The following is a 24,501-nucleotide window of genomic DNA, read 5'->3' as shown; positions in this document are numbered from 1 at the left end:
CGCGCCAGCGGGGCGTTGGCAGGGGCCCGGGGTTGCGGTGTGGGTCGCCTCAGCGCCCCCGCGGGTGAAGGGATCACAGGTGGCAGAGACGAGAGAAGGAGGGTGCCCAGAGTGGAGGCGTCTGCAGACTTATCTGGGGCACATTCAAGTGGAAGAGCGCCTGGCAGCTCGGAGCTTTTCTCTGGAGCCGCCTAGGAGCCGGGCGCTCCTGTCCACGCCGCCCTTGCGTGCCCCGCGGCGGGTCGCGTGTTTCTCTTGGCTCCTGTTCTCGGTTCCAGCCGCTGTCCGGCTGGGGAGGGGGAGGACTGGGCATTACCCAGTTTGCTGGCCTTCTGCCCGGTGCCAGCCGCGTCCCTGGGGTGCCCCTGGCTGCTGCCTCCCAGGCCTTATTTCTAGGGAAAGGGCTAAATCGTCCCCGCAGCTGCAGCGCCAGCCCCGCCCTGCTCTGCCCTTTCGCTCTGGGAAACAGAGTCAGGGACCTCAGCTTCTGCTCAGTCGGAGCACACCCCACTTGTCCTCCTTGTCCCGGCGCCAGCCCAAGGCATCAACCCAGGCATCCCAGAGTCCAGCCAGATGGTACCAGTGACATCACCTCCTCACAGGGCCGGCAGCACGCTGGCACCACTGACGTCACTCCTGCCCAGTGCCTGGCCCTTGCCCCGCCCCCCCGGGGAGACTGACCCCTCCGAAATCACTGGACTCCTAGGCTGGGGTCCCAAGTGTGGGTGTGGACTGCTCATCGAGATCAGTTTGGGGAGCATGAGGAGAGAACTTCTGGCCAGAGCTGGGCCACTGTGTCTGGTGGGGCTTTCGGGGAGGGGATTTTGGGGGGCAGAGGGTAGCATAGTGACGTCTTCCCTGGAGGTGGGGACACAAAGGAGCCTGTGTGCCCCAGCCTGGCACATGCCTTGCATTCCCACCCTCTGAGCTCACTGGGAGAGGAGGGGGCCGGGAGAAAAGGAACCTTCCTCCTGGCCCAGACCCAGGTCTGCCCCTCAGCCCCTCGGCCAGCCTCATCTGGGAAGTGCTGAGGGCTCAGTCCCTGCTCCACGGGTCAGGGATCCCCTGCCCTGGGAGAGGGCTGATCCTGGAGAGGTGCAGGGAGCTGTAGAGGACTAGCAGGGGACAGGGCCCTCTTCAGATCCTCCGAGTGGCCGGCAGAACAGCTGCAGGGAGCAGACTGAGGGCAGCCCGTGAGCAGCAGCTGGAGCTGACGCCACCGCTGGGGTGCACCTCTCCCCGGCCCCTCTCCCCGGCCGCAGGTGTGCCCGGAGAGGCCGAGCAGCCCGCACCCGACCTGCTGGAGGTGGAAGTGGGCAGCACCGCCCTCCTGCAGTGTGGCCTCTCGCACGCACCCACCAACCTCAGCCATGTGGACTGGTTCTCTGTGAGTGCCCAGGCTCCTGGGACAGCACCCTGGGCGAGGGGTGGGACGCTGCCCTCATGGAGCCCCAGGACTCTCACTTCCTCTGTCCCCTCCCTGTAGGTCCACAAGGGCAAATCAACGCTCATCTTCCGTGTGCGCCAAGGCCAGGGCCAGAGCGAACCTGGGGAGTACCAGCACCGGCTCAGCCTCCAGGGCAAGGGACCCACTCTGGCCCTGACTCAGGTCACGCCCCATGACGAGCGTGTCTTCCTGTGCCAGGGCAAGCGCCCTCGGTCCCAGGAGCATCGCATCCAGCTCCGTGTCTACAGTGAGCTCCCATGCCCGCCCTTGCATGTGGGTGGGGGGTAGCGGTGGGCCCACGCCCTGCTCATTCTCTTTCGCTTGCAGAAGCTCCGGAGGAGCCCACCATCCAGGCCAACGCCGTGGGCATCCCGGTGAACAGTGAGGAGCCCGAAGAGGTAAGAAACACCAGGCGCCAGGTGGTGACAGGAGCCGGAGGGGCAGAGGCAGAGAGACTCACTCTCTGTCCTCCCCAGGTTGCTACCTGTGTGGGGAGGAACGGGTACCCCATTCCTCAAGTCATCTGGTACAAGAACGGCCGGCAGCTGAAGGAGGAGAAGAACCGTGAGTCACCCATTCTGCTCCTAATGGCCCATTCGGCCCCATGCTCGGGGCCTGCCCCATGGCCTAGTGCTTAAGGGAGCCGGCTCCTGCATGGCTGACCATGCGAATTGAATCCCAGCCCTGGCAGATTGAAAAACACACTGGATGCATGTCCATGTGTGCTCAAATCCCAACAGGATGGAGAAATGGAAGAGTCAGGATTGCTGCATGACCATGTCCATTAGGGGTGTCCTCTCTGTCTCTCTCTGGTGAGCACACATGCACTCTGGCAAATGAAAAAAAAATAATAAAAGCCATACTTGTGTTATCACAGGGACCATCCTGCATTTTCTTTTTAGCTTTAAAATTTTTTAAAAACTAATTTAACTTTATGTATGTATGTATTTATTTATTTATTTTAATTTGACCAGAGAGGGACAGAGTGAGAGAGAGAGAGAACGTGAGAAAGCAAGCCTCCAGGCAGGGCTCGACCCGTGGCTGGCCATGTGGTGGCTAGGGGAGTCCAGCGCCCCTAGCCACCACACTTGTTGGCCCCTCTTTTTAGCCTTTTACTTAAAAAAAAGAAAAAAAATGACAAGTGATGCTGGAAGATATTTTTGTAAGAGTTTGAATTGTCCAGAAAGCCTGGAAGGAAAAGTTCCTCCCTGCCCCAGGTCCCTCCCAGAAGTGAGCTGTGGTGTCCGCTGGAGGATGCTCTTTCAAGCCTTTTCTGTGTATTTACTCACATACACATGAGGCTTTTATTTTTATTGTCTAACTCAGTGATCTGTTTTTTTAGAGAGAGGTTTTTGCTCTAGGGCACATGCGCTTGCCAGAGAGGCAAAGAGACAGAAAGTGAGAAATCACCCCTCGGGGGGGGATGGCCACTGCAATCCCTTCTCTTCCGTTCTCCTGGGATTTGGGGCACACATGCACACTCACCCAGTATGAATTTCAAGCCTCTGGATCTGGGACTTGAACCGCAGTCAACCATGTGGGAGTCCAGCTCCTTAACCACTATGTCACCTGTTGGCTCCAGTCAGTGGTTCTTATCAGGGGTGATTTTACCCCCCCCCCCCAAGATATTCAGCCATGTCTGCAGATATTTTTGCTGATTACAGCCAACGGGTGCCCCCTGCACCTAGTGGGAGGAGACCAGGGATGCTCACAGGGACCTCCCCAGCAGAGATCTCGTCTGGCCCCAGACATCAGCAGCAGTGGGGTTGGGATGCCCCACGCTAAAGTGGGACCGTGCGGCACCCACTGTGGGACGCTTTCTCGAGGTGCTCTTTCGGACTGGTCTATGTGGATCTGCCCTCTCTCGTGCGCACTGCTGAGTGTCCCCTGTGTGCACAGAGCTCAGTGACCCTGCCCCGTTAGTGGACATCTAGGGTCTCCCCGATTTTCCCTGTCCTGCAGCATTATTCGCACACACCCTTGTCTACCTGCTGATGCGTAAATGTTCCCCAGGGGAGGCCCTGAGCCGTGCAAGCGCTGACTGCAGGATCGCCTGTTTGTCTTTGTACCTGGCCCTCGCAGGGACAGGGGTCTCTGGGTGCCCCCTTCCTCCTGGTGGAGACCAGGAGCGGGGCTGGAGGGAGGCTGAGGCGCCTTTCTCGCCTTCCTGCCTGGCCAGGGGTGCACATTCAGTCGTCCCAGATTGTGGAGTCCAGTGGCCTGTACACCTTGCAGAGCGTCTTGAAGGCGCAGCTGGTGAAGGAGGACAAGGACGCCCAGTTCTACTGTGAGCTCAGCTACCGGCTGCCCAGCGGGAACCACATGAAGGAGTCTAGAGAAGTCACCGTCCATGTTTTCTGTGAGTTCTGACCTGTCCTCTGTGCACCCCCTGGGCCCATGGGAAGTCTGCTTGCCTTTCCCCAGCCAGCCCAGGTTCAGCTCCTGGGCTGAGAGTGAGCCCTGTCCTACGTAGACCCGGCCGAAAAAGTGTGGTTGGAAGTGGAGCCCGTGGGGACACTGAAGGAGGGCGACCACGTGGAAATCCGGTGTCTGGCAGATGGCAACCCCCCACCCCACTTCAGCATCAGCAAGCAGGTGTGTCGGGGAGGGGCCAGCTGCGGGAGGTGGCTGGGGCGCTCACAGGCTCACCGCTTTGTCCTCTCCCAGAACCCCAGCACCAGAGAGATGGAGGAGCAGACGACCAACGACAACGGCGTCCTGGTCTTGGAGCCTGCGCGGAAGGAGCACAGCGGGATCTATGAGTGTCAAGGCCTGGACTTGGAAGCCATGGTATCGCTGTCGAGTGACCCGCAGGAGCTGCTAGTGAACTGTGAGGGGCTGGGGCCAGACCGGGGCCGGGCTGGGCAGCGGGGTTGGCCTGCTCCAACAGGCTGACGCTGCTGCTGTGTCCCCAGACGTGTCCGACGTCCGGGTGAGTCCTGCAACCCCCGAGAGCCAGGAGGGCAGCAGCCTCACCCTGACCTGCGAGGCAGAGAGTAACCAGGCCCTGGAGTTCCAGTGGCTGAGAGAAAAGGTACCTAGGCTGGTGGGTTGGGGGCCGGCGGGTAGTGGGGCTGCCAGAGACCACAGCTTTCTCCACCTGACCGGTGTCTCCCCCAGACAGGCCAGGAGCTGGGAAGGGGGCCTATGCTCCAGCTGCACGACCTGACACGGGAAGCAGGGGGAGGCTACCGCTGTGTGGCGTCTGTGCCCAGCGTGCCTGGCCTGAACCGCACACGGCTGGTCAATGTGGCTGTTTTTGGTGAGTCCCTCTGGGAAGGGTCTGGGCTCACCCAGGTCAGGCGGTTTCAAGCTCTTTAAGGATAAAAAGCCCCTTGCTCTCCGGGGAGCACTTCCCTAGGAGGGGGGCAGGCTGGATGGACTTGCTCACCCTGCCTACCTCCCCCAGGGTCCCCGTGGATGGCGTGGAAGGAGAGGAAGGTGCAGGTGGAAGAGAATGCCGTGTTCAACCTGTCGTGTGAAGCGTCGGGGCACCCTCGGCCCACCATCTCCTGGAACGTCAATGGCACGGTGAGGGCCTGGCTCATCTCCCTGTGTCTCTCATTCCCGCCCTGCTCTGCGGCCTTGGCAGGGATCCCCCAGCCCCCTGAGCTGCCTCTTTTCTCGTAGGCAAGTGAGCAAGACCGAGGTCCACAGAGTGTCCTGAGCAGCCTGAATGTCCTTGTGACCCCAGAGCTGCTGGAGACAGGCGTTAAGTGCACGGCCTCCAATGCCCTGGGCAAGAACACCACCGTCATCTTCCTTGAGCGGGGTGAGGCCACATCCCTGCAGCGGACGGCAGGGGCACGCCCAGGCGGGCAGTAACTCGCGCTTCTGCTAACCCGCCCCCTCTGCCCCCAGTCCGTTTAACCACCCTCACACCTGACTCCAAGACCACTGGCCCCAGCACCTCCACTGTCAGTCCTCATCCCAGAGCCAACAGCACCTCCACAGGTAAGCTGGGCCTGGCACGAGCACAGGGTGGGGTTGGGGCCTCCCTAGAGCCCTGTCCAGAAAGGTGAGTAGCGGCCACCTTGTCGGCCCTGGCTGGGAGGGCGGTCCAGGCCACATGGCGGCCGAGGGCAGAGAGTGAGTGACGGTGTTCCTGTGGACCAGAGAGGAAGCTGCCTGAGTCGGAGAGCCAGGGCGTGGCCATCGTGGCTGTGATCGTCTGTATCCTGGTGTTGGCCGTGCTGGGCGCCGTCCTCTACTTCTTCTACAAGAAGGGCAAGCTGCCGTGCGGGCGCTCGGGCAAGCAAGAGATGTAAGCCCAGTGCCTGGCTCTCACCCCTGCCCTCCTGCTGCCGGCTGCTGCCCCTCAGGGCCACTCCCCTGCCTGCCCAGTGCCCACTCTCCCCTTAGGGCCAGGAGTGGCACCTTGGGTCAGAGTGCTCCCCGCTTCCCTGCCCGCTTCCCGGCTTCCATCGACCACACCTTCTCGTTCACTTTCTGGCTCCCTGCCCTGAGCCGCCCCCTCACCCTATGGCCCCAGCACCAAAGAGCCCGTGCCCACCTCCTGCCCCCCTCGCCAGAGTTGCCAACCTCTTGCCTCCCCCTCCCTCCCTCCCTCTGCCAGCACGCTGCCCCCGTCTCGTAAGAGCGAATTTGTAGTAGAAGTTAAGTCAGATAAGCTCCCAGAAGAGATGGGCCTCCTACAGGGCGGCAGCGGTGACAAGAGGGCTCCAGGAGACCAGGTAGGAGGCGGATCCCGTGGCCAGGGCCTGGCACGCCTGCAGGGACTGGGGGCAGAAGGGTTCCCGTCCCCCAACACTAACTCGCCCCTTTCCCCCTTCTTGGCTGGAGAGAGAGAAAAACCCTCTCCTTAACCTGACTCGCCCGGTGGCAGGGCCAGCCCAGGGCTGAGGGACCTTGGAGAGACCGAGGGCCACACCCCTTCCCATCGCTATCCCCTCTTCCTGCCACTAGGCGTGAACTGCGACCTGTGTCCACCAGCTTCTGCTTCCCATCAGCTTCTGCCTGCCCCGCCTCCCGCATGCTCACACCTCAGCCCGGCAGTAGCCCCTCATCCCCCTCACTTCCCTCTCCCCATTTCAGGGAGAGAAATACATCGATCTGAGGCATTAGCCTCTGGGTCACCACTGGCCCCCTCGCTGCCTGGGATGGTCCTGGCTCCCTGCTCTCTTCTCCCCAGCCAGTCAGTCTCCAAGGGGACAACTGAAAAGCCCCTGCTCCAGTGCACCTGCAGACCCTCCTCACAGGGCCAAGGGGCTGGGACCAGGGCTGTCTGGAGTCGGACCTTGCTTGGCCCTGGAAGCCTTCTTGCTGGGACCAGGCACCCATCTCCATCTGCCCAGTGAAACTTACCCTAAGGAGAGGTGCCAGTCTCCCAGAGGGGGACAAGTTCTGTCCCCTTCCTGTGTGGCTGTCAATACCTGTCTTCTGCTGGCAGCTGGGTTGGGAGCCTCCACACTGGGACTGGAGGTGCACAAGGAGCCCAGCACTTGACCTGTGCCACTGCAGGCTCTCACCGCCCTAGAGAGCAGCCAGTGGCACCTTGAAGCAGCTGAGTGCTGCTGCTGCCATCTTCCTGCCCACTTCTTAGGGTCCCTTTCATGCCACTTTTTTTGGGCAGAAGCCAGGAACTGGTGTCTTTCCTTGAAGGACACATCCCAGCAGTGAGGAGGCTGGGCACCGTTTTCGAGTTAAGGCCCACTGCCCTCTCAAGGGGTCATGGAAGATGGAGAGGTGGGGGGCGGGCGACAAAGACGACAGCCAGATTGTCCTTCCTGGGGTGTAAGGCTGCAGTTCTGTTAGCGCCAGACTGCTATAACCTGAGCTAGCGGGCCCAAACCTCAGGGGGAGGCCCCAATGGGAGGACGGTACCTGAAGATGAGAATGAGAAAAGGGCCTGGCAAGAGCTTTGGAGTGGTGTGTGTCTGTGTGCGTGTACATATCTGTATATGGTTTTGCTGTGTGTAAATTTGCAAAATTTTCCTTTTTATATATATATATATATATATGAAAAATAAAGCTTAAATTGTCCCAGAAACCTTACATTGCCTTTCATTCCTCACGGAACCACAGGAATCTGGGGCTTCTGGAATTGAGGGTGCACCAGAAGGCAACTGCAGCCCTTTGCAGCTGGCAGCAGGGACCAGGGACAGTCCCTGTCCTCAGCAGCAGGGCTACCCTGCCCGGGACAGTGTGCAGGGTAGAACCTAGGCTGATGCAGGAGTGTCCCATCTGTTCTTTCCTGTCACTAAGTATCCTTCGAGGCAGCAGTGCAGATGCAGGTGATGGAGGAGTGGGTCCTGGCACCCGGCATCCAGGATGCCCATGGCAGGTTACCACCCACCCACACCCAAAATGAGCAAAGACTCAAGTCTGCTACAGCAAAAGCCACTTTATTTAAAAATATCTTTTTACAGACATGGGTGCTTGTAAAAGCTCTTTAGTTAACTGTGTATGGAAATGAAAAAATTAATAAATAACATTAGTATAACAGACCTCTAAACATTAATCCATTGGCAAATAAAATGGACTCAAAATGAAAATGAATCTTAAAGCTCTGCTATTCTCTGTAAGAATATTTACCTTCTGTTTTTCTTATCCTTTACAGGTGAGAATGATTAAATACTGCTAATATAAATTTTTTTTATATTAATGACACATTTTTAAAATAGTCCACGAAATTCTCATCTAGGTGTTTGTTTCTTCTTAACACTGATAAACGAATTGGGACTTTTCTTTCTGGAGAAAGCATCAAGTTCTCTCCAGCCCCACCCAGGCCAAGAATTTCAAAATCTTGAATAAGGAGGACTTTAAAAAGATTGTTTCTATCTCCCAATTCTTACTGAAAGGCAGGGAAGAGTGAGGAAGGGTGAGAGAGAAGGAAAATGGCATTCTGCAGAAAACATTCCTTTTCCTTTGTTGCTGAAACCTGTGAGGGTCACAGCACCGAGGACAGGCTGCTGGCAGGTGTTCCCCGCTGCCCTTCCCTGGGGACAGCCAGACCCTGCAGAGGGCACTAGCTGCTTAATGCTGCAAGTCGGAAGCCTTCAAATGAAAGGAGGGCCAGTCTGAAGGCAGAGGCAGGCAAGGAGGTCCAGGCCAGCGTAGGATCAGCAGGAGGAGGGCAGAGAGAACCAAGCAAGCGCCCTCTCCGCCGCCGCTCTGCAGCTCCACCTGGGCCTGGGCTGCTGATGTGCCAGGGGAGCTGGGTACTTGCAGGCCCCATCACACCTGGAAACAGTGGGGTATTCTGTCTGTCTCAGCAGGAGAGCCCTTGACCTGGTAACTAAGCTGCTGGTTGGAACCAACCAAACCACCCTGGCCTTTTCTCCCAATGAAGCGTTAAGGTGGGCAAAGGGACCACTGACACACCTGGATGTCACTCGCCAGCCACAGACCGTTCCCTCCTGTCCCCCAGACTCGGGGACGAAGGAAACTCAAGGTAGAGGAGTGCAGATTCTGGTATTTCCATATTAAGTCCTAAAATGCAGCCCGGGATCCAGTGCTGCCTTAGACAGGCACAAAACATTTGGCTTTTTTTTTTTTTTCAGTGTGCTAAAAATTGTTTTGTTTTGAATAAAGGAGAAAGATATATAAGGTTAAAAATCCCAAGTCACCACAGCCAGAGACAGATGTAGGAGGTACCCTGGGCTGCCACGCCCTACCACAGGCTTCGCAGGAAGTCGGGCCAGGACAGGGGAGCAGTGCCGCTGGGTCAGGAGGTGCCTGGTCTCGGGGCACTGCTGCAGCTCTCTCAGCCAGCCAACAGACGACAGCAGTACAAGTAGCTCCCCGCCTCTTCAGTTTCAGGATGGTCACAGGCATGGCTACCCTCCTCCCCCAAAGGGTCAGAGGTCAGCAGGGAATGACACCAGGCGTCCAGTCCCCCAAGTCCCAGGCCCGGGGTGGAGGTGGTGCAAGACCCAGGGCATGCACACAGTGTGCACTGGCCTCGGTGGCCCAGAGGTAGGGAACCCAGTGATGGGCACCATCAAAGGCCTCCCACATCCATTTCTGGGGTGGATCTGAAATACGGACCAGGCGCACAACCCCAATCATCCGCTTGGCTGTCAAGTCAGTAGGCGACGTGGGGGTGGGCGGCCTGGCTCCGGGCAAACACTGGGCGTTGGCTAGCTACATTTTTTCTCAAGGCTACACTAGGGAAGGGGCGGCCAGGGCGCCTAACAGCTGTGAGCCTGCTGGCCAACAGCTGGCCTGGACGCGGTGTTCTCCATCTGACTTGGAGTTGATGGGCAGGGCTTGCTCTCCCTGTCTGTATTTCCCCACCTCTAACTTTTGTGCTACTTTGTGGAACCAAAGCCACTGGTACTCCCCTTTGGAACCCACCAAGACTTCCTGGGTCATGGTGCAAGCGCATGACGCCGTGACCCCTCCGCTCCTCATTTCAGAACCTACACTAAGACATGGGAGGCAGTCTGGTGGCCACCCTGCCTCAAGTGCCTCAGTGGGTATCTTTGGATGATTAGGTTACTTCTGTATCAGATGATTCTAGTGGTTTAGAAAAAGTTCTAAGTAAGGCAGCGTGAGACGCCTTGTAACTCAGGGCGGGCTCCAAGAGGGGATACGTGAGTAGATTGGAAGTAGAAGCACAGGGCCAGCAAGTGGCATGGAGGTTAGAGCGGCTGGATCCCACACGGCCATCTCTGCGGTTAGAATCCTGTACCCAGTGGCTTGAAAAACACGCCAGGCCTGTGTGAGTGCGTGCCCAAAATCCCGAGAGGAGAATGGAGGAGAAGGGGTTGCGGCGTGGCCATCCCCCAGGGGGTGAGTCCTTACTGTCCTCTCTCTGGCGAGTTCATGCACCCCTACCTATAGCAAACTTAATAAAAAAAAAAAAAAGGCAGCAATACTTAACGAAAACGTAAAAGCTTTACTGTAAGACTCAGAGGAGAAAGCAGTCACACAGGAAAGACACAAGTACATGCGATGTAGATCCTGGCAACTGTCCCAACTACTTACGGCTCCAGCGAAGTAGCTGCTGAGGTACCCAGGGAGGCTTGCCTAGACCATCAGCACAGCGTGCCTCCCCCACCGGGAGGGACCGGCATGACAGCGGGGGGTGGGAGCTGGGGGGGAGGCAGGCTGCAAACCCACGGACTGCGCACACTTTCAGCACAAAAACCTGAAGAGAGCCCAGACGTCCACAGGTAGTGGCTACAGCGGGATCTGTGACCTGGTCTCTAAGAGCGAAGGTTGAAGACCTGAGTTGAACGGAGGCTAAGACATGCCACCCAGGACAGATTAGCTCCGACACGGGAGAGACTGGGCCCGAAGAAAGAGGTAATCTTGGATGCCAAGGCTGATAAAAGGGAAGAAAAGGAGGAAATAAACAAATAAGAATTTAAACCCAAGCATTTCCTCGCTGTCCCAGACAGTCTGACGCCTGCCTGTCCACTCTCAGAAAAGCGTGACGATGGTGGCTTCACTACCAGGTTGAGAAGTCCCATGAAGACATCACTGGGTCTCCGAGACCTGCTGCCCTGCCTCTCACACGTCTCCGCCCCCCACAAGGCCGCCGAGCCAGGGCTCCATGTTTGCCACTGCGTGTATTTATTCCTTCTCGAGAGCTGGCCAGTGGTGGGGACTGAGGGTGGGGGCGCCTATCTGGGGCCATGCTGCTGGCACGCAGGCTGGGAAGCAGTAGAGAGGACGAAGTGCAGAGTGTTATGCTCAAGCGCATGAAGGAACCAGCTGCACTTCCTGTCCTGGGTCTCTTTAAATCTCCTGCATTCTTCTAATGATGTCCTTCTTCCTTAGCTTGAACATTTCCAGTTTTTACATCCAAAGGAGCCCCAATGAGGACAGTCAAAAGCACAGCCTGGACCACCTTCCACTACCCGCCTTCTTCCATGAATTAAGGGGCTATGCGTGAGCCCCAAGGAAGCTTGCTAATGGAGACTGAGAGCAAAGTTTGACAGTGGAGCTTTAAACTGAGAATACTTCAGACTGAATTTCTAAAGCTTTACGGCCCAGGAGAAGGACAATGTGTTGCCACTAAGGCTCAGTGTCTCTGACGCCATCCTCAGGCTGCCATTTAAAGAACCTAGTCTGATCTTCACGGCTGCCTGGCTCTTGGAGGGCCCAAAGACAGGTGCCCAACCCTCCCCATGCCTTCAGCCTTTCCAAGACATGGCATTAGCTGCAGAGGTGGTTGAAAAGCTAGAAGACAATTCCAGATAGGAGGGAAGATGGTGAAAGGTCCCAGCAGAGTGAAAAGGAAACCTTCCCAGTAAGGGTCAGGCCAGGCCGCTCAGTGACACCGTCAAGAAAGGCACAGGTTAGAAAGGGGTGAGGGCAGACGTTTGCTTAAACATCTACTGAATGCACATGTCCAGCTCGGCCAAAGTACCAGCCCACTCGACTCCACTGAAATACTTATGGGCGGGCATTCGTGAGGCCTACACCAAGAAACCTCCCAGGCACAACAGGAAGACGACAGGGGTAAGGGACATCTCAGACTGATTTTAAACAACAGTTCTACAGGAAAAGAGCTGTGAATAAAAACTGGGAAGAGCTGTTTAGGGGCAAATCCAAATGTTACCGATATCAGGAGAATGAACGGTCCAAGGAGAACCCCTGGCGCCAGCACACCGCCGTGCGCTGGGGGAGGAACTCGGAGCACGCCTCTGGCACACGAGTCCTCATAAACACCTGCTGAATGGACACGAACTGTCACAGCCAGTCAGTGGCCAGAACACTGCTATCCAGCAGACGGCGGTCATCCCGGAGTCAGAAAGGCAATGGCAAAAAGGGGACTGACGGTTCGGGAAAAAAGATCTAGAACTGACTTTCATGATGTGAGGTAGGAGAATGCTCTGCATCAACACCATGGCCGATCGCCTGAATGAGAACCAGACGTGCTGGACGGCACCTTGAAGGGCATGTCCGGCTGGCCCTTTGCTTACAAGCAAGCTGTGTTACAGAAAATCACGTGTAAGTCTTCTGTTTGGACCATAAGATACATCTTACTTTTCTACAGAGGAAATAAATATCGTAGGTATAAAGAATAGCACCCCTGCCCCTGCAAATGTTTTCTTCACTTTGAGCCCTGAGGTTGAGTCCCACTTATAGAGTGACAGGATACAGAGGAGGGCTTAGTGAGAGGGAGGCTGGAGGAAGAGAAAAGCCATCCACAGCAGAAATCACTGCTTCCATAAACGTGACCAGGTAAGTGTGGAGGTGATAAGCTGTCCCGTCTCTTGGAATAAAAGGGAGGTATATCGTGGAGCCCCACGGCTTCCCACTTCTGGAACCCCTAAGTAGTGGAAGGAGGATGTGAGGGCGCTCAGGGAAAGTCTGATCCTGAAGGCTGTGAAGCAACGATTCCGCAGGAAGGCAGGTTGTGTAGCGTGATCCAGGAAGACACAGAAAGCAGGAAATTGGGCTGAATAAACGAACCTGATGAATTTGAGAAAAAGAAAACAAAGTGTTTTTTTTCCTACCTTATCAACCATCTGAAATCAGGAGGGAGAAAGGGGCTGGGTTTGACCAAAAGGGTGAAACTCAAAATAAAGCCTACTCCTAAAAGGGTGATCTTAGTTAAATTCAGAGCAGAGTCAAAGAATTTAAAACTGCCATACAAATGAAGGATGAAGACCAGGTTATTGGAGCCTCAGTCAAAGGAAAACATAAGAAATTAAAAGATAGAAATCTTAAAGGATTTGGAGAATATTCTCAGGACGAGAACCATGTGAAAATCTTCTTGGGCTTGCCTGGCAGCTGAGGGCTCGGACTCAGCGGTGTCCTCAGAGGGCCCAAAGGAGAGTGACTCATGGGATGGTCCAGCCTTGAAGGCCTGCAGACAATACATCTGAACGGCCGACTGGTGGGGTGCCTGTTCAACACTGGGATCAGGAACCTCGGTTTCAGGGCTGACTCCAGGAGCCACGTGGGAACTCAATTAGGAAAATAATATTGTATAGAAAAGAATTTCCAGAAAAGGTTTGGACACACTGAACAGGCAAAAGACATGTGGCTGATACCTTTTTTCTTTTTCTTTTTATGAGAGAGATGTTTTTTTGCTATAGGGTGTGTGTGTTCACTGAAGAGACAGAGAGACAGAAAGCAAGAAATCACCCCCGAGGGGTGGATGGCCACGCCACAATCCTTTCTCCTCCATTCACCTCTCAGGATCTTGGGCACATGCACACGTGCTCCGCATGAGTTTTACTTTGCTGGATCTGGAACTTGACCCTGAGGTCAGCTATGTGAAAGTCCAGCAACATAACCGTTACACCATCTGCTGGTCTTGATACCTTGTTTTCTTAATAGAGCTTCAGACTGTGGACAGTGTCTGTCAAGAAAGAAAGAAAATCTAAAAACAAGATGACTAGACCTGCAAACTGCTGTCAATTTTTCTAGGTCTGTTGTCTAGGCCATCAATACCTAAACGAAATGCAAACAAATGTAGGGGCCAGCCCATAGTACAGCAGGAAAATGTGATGCTCTGCAAAGCTGACCCACACGGGAAGGTTCCACGTTTGCGTCGAGACATCCAGAGTATACCACGCCACTCTGTGTCCATGATCCAGGGCTGGGGTGGCTGGGGTGGATAATGGTGTTGAGATTCTACTGGGAACACCTTCTCTCTCTCTCTTGCTCTTGAAGGAAAGAAACTTGAAAAGAAAAAGAAAACTGAGAAAACACTACACTGACTTTCACTAGTAGAAGGTAGTCCAGTTTCTCTTCCCGGCCATTTCCCCCACCCTCCGCCCACGTTCAGGACAGCCCCACTTGCTGGTGGCCTGTGTTGTTTTCTGCCAGCAAAGAGATGCTGAGTAGCCACGGCAAATCAGCGTGAGGTCCTGAACGATTCACACTGGGAATATAAATGGCTCTGAGGCAACAGGATAAAACTGAAAGATACAGGAATAGCTGAATCCCAATAGAAGAGTAAGAAAATAGTTCCAACTCTGACAAGACTAGACAGAAAGTAAAGCTAAGGCAGGTCATTTTTGTTTGCGTCTAAAGATGGCAGCATGATTCAGATTCTGAGGAAAGTAGACCCACCAAGGAGCAGGATGCCTCCAACAAGGAAGATTACACGCTGCCCGAGAAGCCAGCAGAAGACTCTGGACTGAGGCCCGATGCAGCGGAGGGACCACTGAGCTGTGTTGTCGGCAGGGGCTGGCAGGCGGCCCCCGCCAGACTGAACCTTCTCTAGGAACCTGTGGTCACGCCCACCGCCACCCTGGCCACACTGTCTGACCTCAGTTCAGGAGCCTGTCTTGCAGAGCAGCGTCCATTACTGCACAAACATGGCAGCCAGGTGTGGAGGGCCTCAGGGGAAGAGGAAGGCCACACCACATTCCTGAAGCCGCAGGCTGGGAGAAGGCCGGGTCCTCAGTGGCACGGGTACAGGCAAGGTGCCAATCACCAGCAGAACGCTGTGCTCCCATGGCTGGTACCCTGCTCCTTAAAGGGCAAAGATGAAAATCATTTCCAAACATCAGACCTGGCTCAGGTTTGAAGGGAGACGTCCATATAAGCTAAACAAATTCACTGGGAAGGAAATTGAACAGATAAATCCTCATTGTCTATGTTGCACATCTAAATAGCGTGTAAATGAAGCTTCCTGAAAGCTTTCTGCTATTTGGCCAGAAAGCCATCCTGGAAACACATATTCTTGACCCTGGGGTTCCCACTGAGCAGAGACACACGACCCGCATTACAACACATACCTGGCACCAAGGCAACGGACTCCCACAGACCGTTTTCTGGGGAGGACACGGAATGTATTTAAAGGCCTCTATCTCAAAATCAGTCATTACGTAATTAGGATAATGAAAACACCTTACTTTAACAAATTCAGTGTTCTTATAGAAACAGTGCTTTGGAGTGACCAGTGTTAGCGGCTAGTATCAAACCTGACCGGGTGACATGGCATTGCCACCTATCTGTCAAACAAACCGACAGTATCACACAGAGGAGAGGACATCTCAGAAGCTGCCTGGCCTCAGGAAGGCTGGTCACAGCAAGCCCACTGCCCACCACAGAACATCACGGAGGAAGAAGAAATTCACAGGGGAAAGGCCAGAGGGAGGGTGTTCTAAAATATAAGACTTTAGCTATGCACATGGTACTCTAAGCCACAGGGGGGTGTTGAGGTGTCACACACACTGGGGTTGGGTGTAATACCACAGTAGATGGAAATCTTTAAAGATTCCTTCCTAAACCTCTTGTGCTAATTCCCTGCCTGGGATTAACACACACAGCAGGTTAATCTTATAATCACAGGACATAGACAATCACAGAGACTCATACATACACGCGCGCACGCACACACAGAGACACATCCTTAACCCAACAAAGTCTTAATTTCTCAATCAGGATTTACAGCATGGTGTTTGTTCACTGTTTTCTGCGCTGTTCCCCAGGTAGGTCACCATATAATAAAACTCCACACTATCAAGTGGGGACTGAAGAACACCTTCATAGTACTCTCGAGACCAGTAAAATAATAAAACATACTAGCTGCTCCGTTTTCATTCTGCTGCTTTGAAATCTTGGAACCACGGATGTGAGATCCCGGAGAGGGTGAGACTGCGTTGTGAAGTCTCCGAAGGAACCTCTGCCCTTAGGTGCTCCTTGAGTAAGCGCCCCTGCTCACTGGTCCTCCACGGCTGTGGCAGGAGGGGATGTGCTAGGTGGCGACATGGGCGGGAGAGGAGATGGAGACAAACTCCCGGAGGATGTTCTTGGCCATTTCGATGTTGTTGTGGGCAATGACCAGTGCCTTCTGAATGTCCTGGTAGGAGTACCCTTGACTCATGAGGTTCTCGATCTCACTGGAGAGCTGAGGCGAAGCAGCAGCAGCCCCGCCACCTTGCTGACAGCTACCTGCTCTTCGTTCAGAGTTGATTCTCCGGGGAAACGGTTTGGGGGGCCTCTCGGGAACCTGGGAGTCCTCAGTGAAGTCTAGGAGAAAGAGGGAGAACAAGTTGGCTAACCCAGGCACAATCCTCACTGACGGCAGTGATAAGAACATGACGGTGTGCTGACATCAGACACTGACTTCCTGTCACTGGTGCACATGCTCAAGGCACACGGCTGGACTTCACCGGCTGAAGGGTTTCAGCTAGCACCCCCTTAGCAGCGTCGGAGCAGCCTTCTACATAACTGTACACCCGTTCTGCACACGGTGGCCCTGGGCTATCGTGCACACTTTACACTTAGCAAGACGCCTTTACACACGTACTTGCCAGCATTATTTCAGAGAAAAATTCTGGAGGCCGGCAAGTGGCATGGTGGTTAAGGTGACTGGTCTCCCACATGGCACACTGCAGTTTGAGTCCTGGACCTGGAAGCTTGCTTTCTCACTTTCCCTCTCTCTCTAGTCAATTTCAAAAAAAAATAAAAAGAAATAATGACAATGAATAAAATTAAAAATAAATAAATAAAAGAAAAATTCTGAAGGGACAGAGAAGACACTAAGCTCCTACAAGTAGGAAGACAGACGGAAATTGGCCTTAGATACAGCGAAGTGTTACCAACCAAGGCTGGGTGGGGATCACCGCCTGTCTGGGCAACTGGATGCTGTATATCTTTTCCACCAGCTGTCCTGAAGGCTGTCTTCAATTTCGAAAGTGACAGCAACTCTAGCTGCCACCCCACAGGCGGCCACAGGTGCAAGAACAGCAGCCCCAACAGTCAGCCCAGTGCTCCAGAGCCAGCAGGCCTCCTTTCCAAGGGGCAGGGTCCAGGGAAGAGGAACATGAGGTCTGACCCATCAAGCTTAATTATCACCGTCACAAGGCACGGTCGGGAGGGCTGGAAATTCTATCCACCCTGGCACAAGGAGAATCATGGCTTAAAGAACCACCTCGTTCTAAGTCTGGTAGAATCCCGAGAAGCCTGATTACAGGTGACCCAGCACCAGTCGCCCTCCCATGGCGATGCAGTGTTTAGTCTACTACTTCCACCTACTGACCACTGGGGCCGGGAGGGCACCTCTGAACGTCAGGAGTGAAGCGTCAGTTCACATTAAGAGCCAGGCAGTAAGTCAGGACAAACGAGGTTAACCTGGAGACTCACTTGCTGTGGCATCGCCATCCAGTGACAACCAGCCGAAGGAGGAGCTGGCGTTAGAGATGTCCGAGAGAGTTCGACGGGCCAGCACAACCGGCACAGGTGGTTTAGGGACGTCATACCCGTCTTCCTCGTTTTCTGACTCTTCTGGCCCAGTGCTGGCGTGGGCTACAGCCAGACTCCCTTCACCTGAAGAGAAGTGTGTGAAGTTACCGCCTCCTTCTGACAGACGCCACCATCCCCCACACCCCACTACAGGGCCATGTGTACAGATTCAACAGCCACTGAATGTTGACTGGGGGCCAAACACGAAGTGCGGCCCCGTGGCTAGAGGAAAGAAAGAAAACCTGCACTAACCCTACAATTCTCTTTCATGAGCACATCAAAGGTTCTCAGGCTCAAGTGGGTAGTCACTAATGTCAAAGACCCGACTGCCATTCTACAGTATCCAATCCACGCTTCTGTCTGCATTTCATCTTGGGAGATCAGCCAAAGCGCCCTGTGTGTGCAGGCTGCTTGAACTTTCCACTTGGGAAGCCAGTTCACATGGGGACTGAGTATCACCACCCACACACAGAAGCATTTCGTCAGTGCAACGGGAGAGGGAGGGAGCTGACAGCGTGCACGTCCAGGCCATGAAACACAGATGTCTCTCGGCTCTGGGAGGACACGAGGCAAAGGAACTGGCTGTGTGAACTAGAAACAAATGAGGAGCGGGGCTTTACAGCCTGTTTAGCAAAGTTATTTTACCAACAATTATTAAAAACGATTTCTTTTCTTTTTTTTTTTTGGAGAGGTTTTCGCTATGGGGCACGTGCGCTCGCCAGAGAGAGACATAGAGACAGAAAGCGAGAAATCACCCCCCAGGGGGGATGGTCATGCCGCAATCCCTTCTCCTCCATTCTCCTCTCGGGATCTTGGGCACGCACGCACACGCGCCCAGAGTGAGTTCTAAGCCACCGGGTCCAGGATGCGAACCGCAGTCGACTACGTGGGAGTCCAGCGACATAGCCATTATGCTAACTGCTGGTTCCCTAAAAACGATTTTCCACGTAAACTGTTATTATCTCATTAGCCAAGTATTATAGGCTTATTCCTGTGGTAGATCAATGGCTTTCTTTGTCTTAAAAAAAAAGAAAGATATTTGCTATAGGACACATGTGCTTTCCAGAGAGAGACGGAAAGTGAGAAATCACCCCCCAGGGGAAATGGCTACACCCCAATCCCTTCTCCTCCCTTCTTCTCTAGGGATTTTGGGAATGCACGCACACATGCTAGGCCTGAGTTTCAAGCAGCCAGGTCTGGGACTTGAACCCTGGTCAACCATGTGGGAATCCAGCAATGTAACTATTACGCAATCTGCTGGTATCATCAATTACTTTTTAAAATTTTTGTTGTTGTTCGTGATAGAGCACAGGTGAGTGCATGAGAGAGAAAGAGAGAGAGAGAGAGAAGCATCGTTCTCACGGTCTGGTCACGTGGTGATCCCTGCTTCCAGCTCTCTCTCCAGCTCACCAATCTTGGGCACTTATGTACATGCCTGCTGCATTTCTTGGAGTGACTGGGCTGGGGATTCCAGCCGTGGTCACCACGTGGGATCTGGCTTCTCCTGAACAGCATGTTACCACTGTGCCTCTGAGGTGGCCTCGCGATTTTAAAGCAGCAGAGCGGCTACTCACCGAAGGTGCTGCTCTCGGAGATGGACGGTGCTTGGGACTGAATGTTATACATCGCCTCGTACGTACAGCTGTCGACTGGCTGGTCACATTCACATGCACTGAATGGGAAGGGAAGTGGTATAATGGCCTTCGGAAACAAAGCTCAGTTATCTGCAAACTTATTACCACTCATCTAGTCACTACCACCCGAGGCCCTCATTCTGTCAGGGTAACACACACTCTCTCTCTGCCTGTATCACTAGCAAATGTCACAAGACGGTCCCCTGTGACAAGCTACAGGTGTGTGTGCTCCTGAGGTTACTGCGGTACTGAGAACACATAAGTGGAGCTCTTACAGCTACAAAGGGCTTCAACGTCAGGGGCTAGGTTTTCCTTTCTGCTTTACTTCTGGCTGACCAAACCATGTGCAGGTAGCCAGCCAAGCCGGTCAGGGTGCCAACTGAGTTCTCCATATGAGGTACATGGCTGCAAACGGGCTGCTGTGAACCTACCGGGCGCTCTGGGTTGTCTCCAAAGGCCGTTTCGGCTCTGGTTTTTGAAGCCCTACAGGCCTCGAGGAGGGAGTCATATACTCGGAGTCCTCCTCATTCTCACACTGCTCCCCAGGTGGCAGTTTTGGCACAGGAAGAGGTCTAAAAGTAGAATAACCAAAAAAGCAAAAAAGGATTAGCTGGAGAACTTTCACATATGAAATAAAGTGGCTCTGAAACAGACACAGCACAAATGTAATACAGCAAGATGCATGCCACCTCAGGGACTATTATTTCTTCTGACCAAGACAGGTTATTAGCAATTTCACTTTTGGCTGCCCAAAGGCGTGGCAACCACACCCAAGATCTGTTATGCTGGGAGAGATCCCTAACGGCAGTTAGCCTTGATCCCCAAGTAAGTTCCACTGTAGAATTCCAAACCTTGAGCTAGGACCTCAGTTTTTCTTTCATTAGGTGTGAAATAAGAAATAGCAAGTTGTGGGCTGGCAGATGGCATGGTGGTTAAACGCGGTGGATTCCTACATAGCCAATCATGATTCAAGTCCTGGACCTGGTGGCTTGCTTTCTCATTTTCCCTTTCTCTCTCCGGTCAAATTAAAAAATAATAACAACAAATGAGATTAAATAAATAAATATTAAAAAAAAAGAATAGCAAGTTGCTGACAATATGCTTGGGAAGATAAACCAAATTTTACTTCTAAAATCTACCTATGCAGACCTAGTGGTTAAAGGGAGCTGGGTTCCACTGCAGTTCAAGTCCCAGCCTCAGCAACTTGAAATACATGCTGGGTCCATATGCATGTATGCCTCAAAATCTCAACAGGATGGAGAAATGGAAGAGAAGGGATTGCAATGGACCAACCCCCCCCCCCTCCGGTAGTGGTGCTTTCTTCCTCCCTGTCTCTCCCTGGTAAAGAGAGATGTCCTCTGATAAAGAAAAACAAAAATCTACCTATGGTTTCAGATAGATAGCTTGACAAAAGTTTTCTCATGTATCACCTAACTGTCTAAATACTTTCTCTCCTCATTTTATAAAAAAAAAAAGTCTAACTAGAGATAGAGTGACTTGATGGTTAGCATTAATTCTGGGACTAGATCCCAGATCTTCTGACTCCTACTTCAGGGGTCTGGTCTTTATACTAATACATAGCTTTTATCCAAAGCCTTTGAAATAAAACTTCGGCTATCCCACCCCAGGAATGAGGCAAAGACCAAAAGCAAATAACTGTACAAGAAAAACCGACAGGGGAGGCCTGCAATAAGTGGCTGAGAGAGCCCCATCTCACGTGGTCGAACACGATTTGAATCCCAGCTCCAACAGCGTGTGAAACATGCCAGGAGCCTGTGCACACGCACCTAAATTCCCAACAGGATGGAGAAGTAAAAGAAGTGTCTGTGGCCCGACTGTGCCACATTTGGGGGTACTTGAGCACTTTTAGTCTTCCCCTTTCTCCATCTCTGAGGAGTGTGAAGGCCAATATAAACGGGTAGATAAAGGTGGCTGTGGCATCACTGACCCTGTGGGGTTTCTCTCCCTCTCTCCTTCCTGTGCACACACGCATGCAATTGTTAACAAAATAAATGAACTTACAAAAGAAAGAACTAGTGTCAAGAACGTTCTCAAAGGGATTAAAAAATATTCAGGCACAAACTTAATTTAACTCCACAAAACCTTATGAAGGATAAATATAATCATATAAGGACACTACAGAAAAAGAGGTGTTGGGGCCAGTCAGTGGTATAATGGTTAAGGCAGCTGGATCCACACCGCCGACTCTGTTGGTTTGAGTCCTGGATCTGGCAGCTTCAAAGACATGCCAGGTGTGTGTGTGTGTGTGTATGTCCAAAATCCAGAGGGGAGAATGGAGGAGAAAGGATTGTGTGTGGCCAGCCATCTGGAGAGTGATTTCTGTCTGTCTCTCTCTCCATCTCTCCAGTAAGCGCACACATCCTAGAGCAAACTAAAAAAGAAAACAAAAATTATTTGCCAAGGCACATGTACTCGTGAGAGAGAGAATGAGCAAGCGCAAGCACCCCCCCTGTGGGGTATGGTCATACCACAACCCCTTCTCTTCTATTTCGCCATCTAGTTAGGCCAGTCCTTTATTTTCTTCTTTACACTTTTCTGTGGAATCTAAGCTTTTTATGTCAATAAGCTATTTAAAAAGTACCAACTCCAGGGACCACGAGATGGTTATGCTGGTTATGTTGCTGGACTCCCACATCGTCGACTGCAGTTCAATTCCCAGACCGGGTGGCTTAAAACTCACACCAGGGGACCAGTAGGTGGCGTGGTGGTTAAGATGCTGGACACTCCCACATAGCTGACCATGGTTCGAGTCCCAGACCTGGTAGCTTGCTTTCTCATTTTCTCTCTCTCTGTGTCTCTCTCTGGTCAAATTAAAATAAATTAAAAATTTTTTTTAAAAAGAAAATGAACAATAAGGAATTAAAAACAACAACAACAAAAATCCCTCACACCGGGCATGTGTTCATGTATGCCCAAAATCCTGAGGAGACTGGAGGAGCAGGGATTGCAGCGTGGCTATCCCCCTAGGGGTGTGATTTCTCTCTTTCTATCCCTCCACCAAGCTATAGGTGCCCTATAGCAAAAATCTCTCTAAAACAAACAAACAAACAAATAAATAAAAAGTACCAACTCCAGGGACCAGCAGGTGGGATAGAGGGTAAGTAAGGCAGCTGGATCCCACAGGGCCTACTCCATGTTTTGAATCCTGGACTTGGTGGCTTGAAAAATTATACCAGACATGTGTGGGTGTGTGCCCAAAATCCTGAAAGGAGAACGGAGTTTGAGAAGGGACTGCAGTGTGGCTATCCCTCCGGGGGAGGTGATTTCTCACTTTTCTTCTTTCTCTGTCTCTCTCTCTCTGGCAAATGCACACATGCTATAGCAAAAACTAAAAAAGTACCAAGTCCACTTCTCAAATACAGCTTTAGGAAACTTACCTGGCCGCCAGAGAGTAAATGGCATTGGCAGAGGAGGAAGGTTTGATTTTGGGGTGCTCACACTCTGGACCTGCTAATGGGCAGCTATTCATATTCTGAAAAGTTAAAAAAAAAAAAAAATTGTTGAAAAGAACCTTCCTGTCACAGCTAAGAATCTCCTCTTACTTACCAAGAAGCTATTCAAAATAACAGGAACAAAAACATAAACACAGACCCACTCAGTGCCATGCTAGGGCTACCACATCTGACAAAAGCAAAGTTGCTTTCAGGCTCTGGAGTTCTCAAGTGTGAGGACTTAGGGAGAGGTCAGTCCGGAAAAAGCCAGGGAAATGGGTTTCTGCTTGTTTTAATTCTAGAAAGACTTGAGTAACTGTCTACATAAATACCATTTGTAGCGTAAATAATCTATGCTAAAATTCAAACGGTCTCTCTACATTGATGTCCCCAGAAGTCAAGTCTCAGCCACTCTCGCTGACTAGCCTGCCTATCCCCACTTCCCTGAAACCAAGTATGTCCTTCATTTGAGGGTCCCCAATCCCTCAACCTCCCCTTCCCCACCTTCCCAGATTTCCAAAGAGCTCTCCACCAATTCTCCCATCGATGGCTCATTTCAAATTCAACATGTCCTTGGTTAGCCAGGTTCAGAACCTAGGGTTGTCACGTGTGTCTATGTGTGTGATTTCTCATTTTTGTGACTTCGAGCCCAAGTGAGTCTTTGCATCACGCTCTACCGAATCTGGCTGCCCACTTCCGCTCACTGATGGTTCTCTCTCTTGCTCACTCAGTACAGCTACAGTAAAGCCCTCCTACTCTTTAAAACTCTCCCAAGGGGCCAGCAGATGGTGTGGTACTTCATTCAGGCTCTGGACACTCACATGACTGACCATGGTTCAAGTCCTGGACCTGGTGGCCTGCTTTGTTACTTTGTCTCTCACTCTCTCTGGTAAATGCATGTGCCCTATAGCAAATTAAAATAATAATAATAATAATAATAATAAAACTACATAATCCTAAAGAAAAGACTCTCCCAAACCCACCTGCTTCTCCCTCCTTCCTGAATGGCCTTTCCTCTTAGATCAACAAGGTTCTATTGCTTCAGGTCTTCACTCAAGACTGAGCCTTCCCTCATGGACCTCCCACTCCAACTCTTACTCTCTACTTGGAGCTGTTTTTCTCTGTAACACTCGTCATCGGGAAGTAGTCTATAGTTAACTCACTTCACTGCTTTATTTTTTATTTTATTTTATTTTTTTTTTGAGAGGATTTTTTTGCTATAGGGCACGTGCGCTCGCCACAGACAGAGAGAGACATAGAGACAGAAAGCGAGAAATCACCCCCCAGGGGGGATGGTCATGCCGCAATCCCTTCTCCTCCATTCTCCTCTTGGGATCTTGGGCACGCACACACACACGTGCCCAGCGTGAGTTCTAAGCCACCGGGTCCAGGACGCGAACCGCAGTCAACTACATGGGAATCCAGCAACATAGCCATTACACTAACTGCTGGTTCCCCACTGCTTTATTTTTCATATTCTTCCCACTGGAATATAAACTTTGGGAGGGCAAGCTTTTTTGTTGAGAGAGAGAAAAAGTGTATATACACACCAAAAAAAACAGCGAATATTCCTCCTAAACCCCCGCCATTCTAAACCCCTTACCATACACTTATACAAGGGACTGCTAACTTGCCTTATAAAAATCTAATATCTTGGGGCCAACAGGTGGTGTGGTAGTTAAGAGGCTGGATTCCCAACATGGCCAACTGTGGTTTGAGTCCTGGGCCCAGTGGCTTGAAAATCATGACAAATAAATAAAGAAATGTTACTTTAAAAATCTAGTATCTTTCCAGTCTATGCTGCACGCTATTAGATTACTCTCTCTCTTTTTTTTTTTTTTTT

General features: G+C 52.3%; 2 protein-coding genes across 3 annotated transcripts in view; one reads left to right on the top strand and one right to left on the bottom strand.

Annotated features, from left to right (window-relative positions):
- Nucleotides 1–1,262: 1,262 nt before the first annotated feature.
- On the top strand, nt 1,263–7,450 carry MCAM (melanoma cell adhesion molecule; the record flags this gene model as incomplete). 2 transcript variants are annotated; one of them, XM_014589274.1, is given in 15 exon segments in its annotated part: nt 1,263–1,387; nt 1,487–1,694; nt 1,775–1,845; nt 1,924–2,011; nt 3,627–3,806; nt 3,921–4,042; nt 4,115–4,277; nt 4,363–4,481; nt 4,568–4,709; nt 4,857–4,978; nt 5,078–5,219; nt 5,309–5,401; nt 5,564–5,711; nt 6,024–6,141; nt 6,503–7,450. In XM_014589274.1, coding segments are annotated over 15 exon segments (1,871 nt in total), but the record flags the coding sequence as incomplete, so codon positions are not given.
- An 8,287-nt stretch (nt 7,451–15,737) lies between these two features.
- The window catches only part of CBL (Cbl proto-oncogene), a 101,209-nt gene continuing 92,445 nt past the window's right edge, over nt 15,738–24,501 (bottom strand). Inside the window, exons 13-17 of the mRNA XM_006152326.3 lie at nt 22,605–22,699; nt 19,638–19,778; nt 19,147–19,244; nt 17,474–17,656; nt 15,738–16,357 (exon numbers count right to left, since the gene is read on the bottom strand). Of these exons, the coding sequence (XP_006152388.1) occupies nt 16,083–16,357; nt 17,474–17,656; nt 19,147–19,244; nt 19,638–19,778; nt 22,605–22,699 (792 nt within the window). The 3' untranslated portion in view covers nt 15,738–16,082. The remainder of the gene's footprint in view (nt 16,358–17,473; nt 17,657–19,146; nt 19,245–19,637; nt 19,779–22,604; nt 22,700–24,501) is intronic.

Source organism: Tupaia chinensis, unplaced genomic scaffold, assembly GCF_000334495.1.
Source record: "Tupaia chinensis unplaced genomic scaffold, TupChi_1.0 Scaffold000348_1, whole genome shotgun sequence".
Taxonomy (NCBI): domain Eukaryota; kingdom Metazoa; phylum Chordata; class Mammalia; order Scandentia; family Tupaiidae; genus Tupaia; species Tupaia belangeri.
Note: the sequence above shows the minus strand (reverse complement) of the source record. Positions and strands in the feature narration are given on the sequence as shown.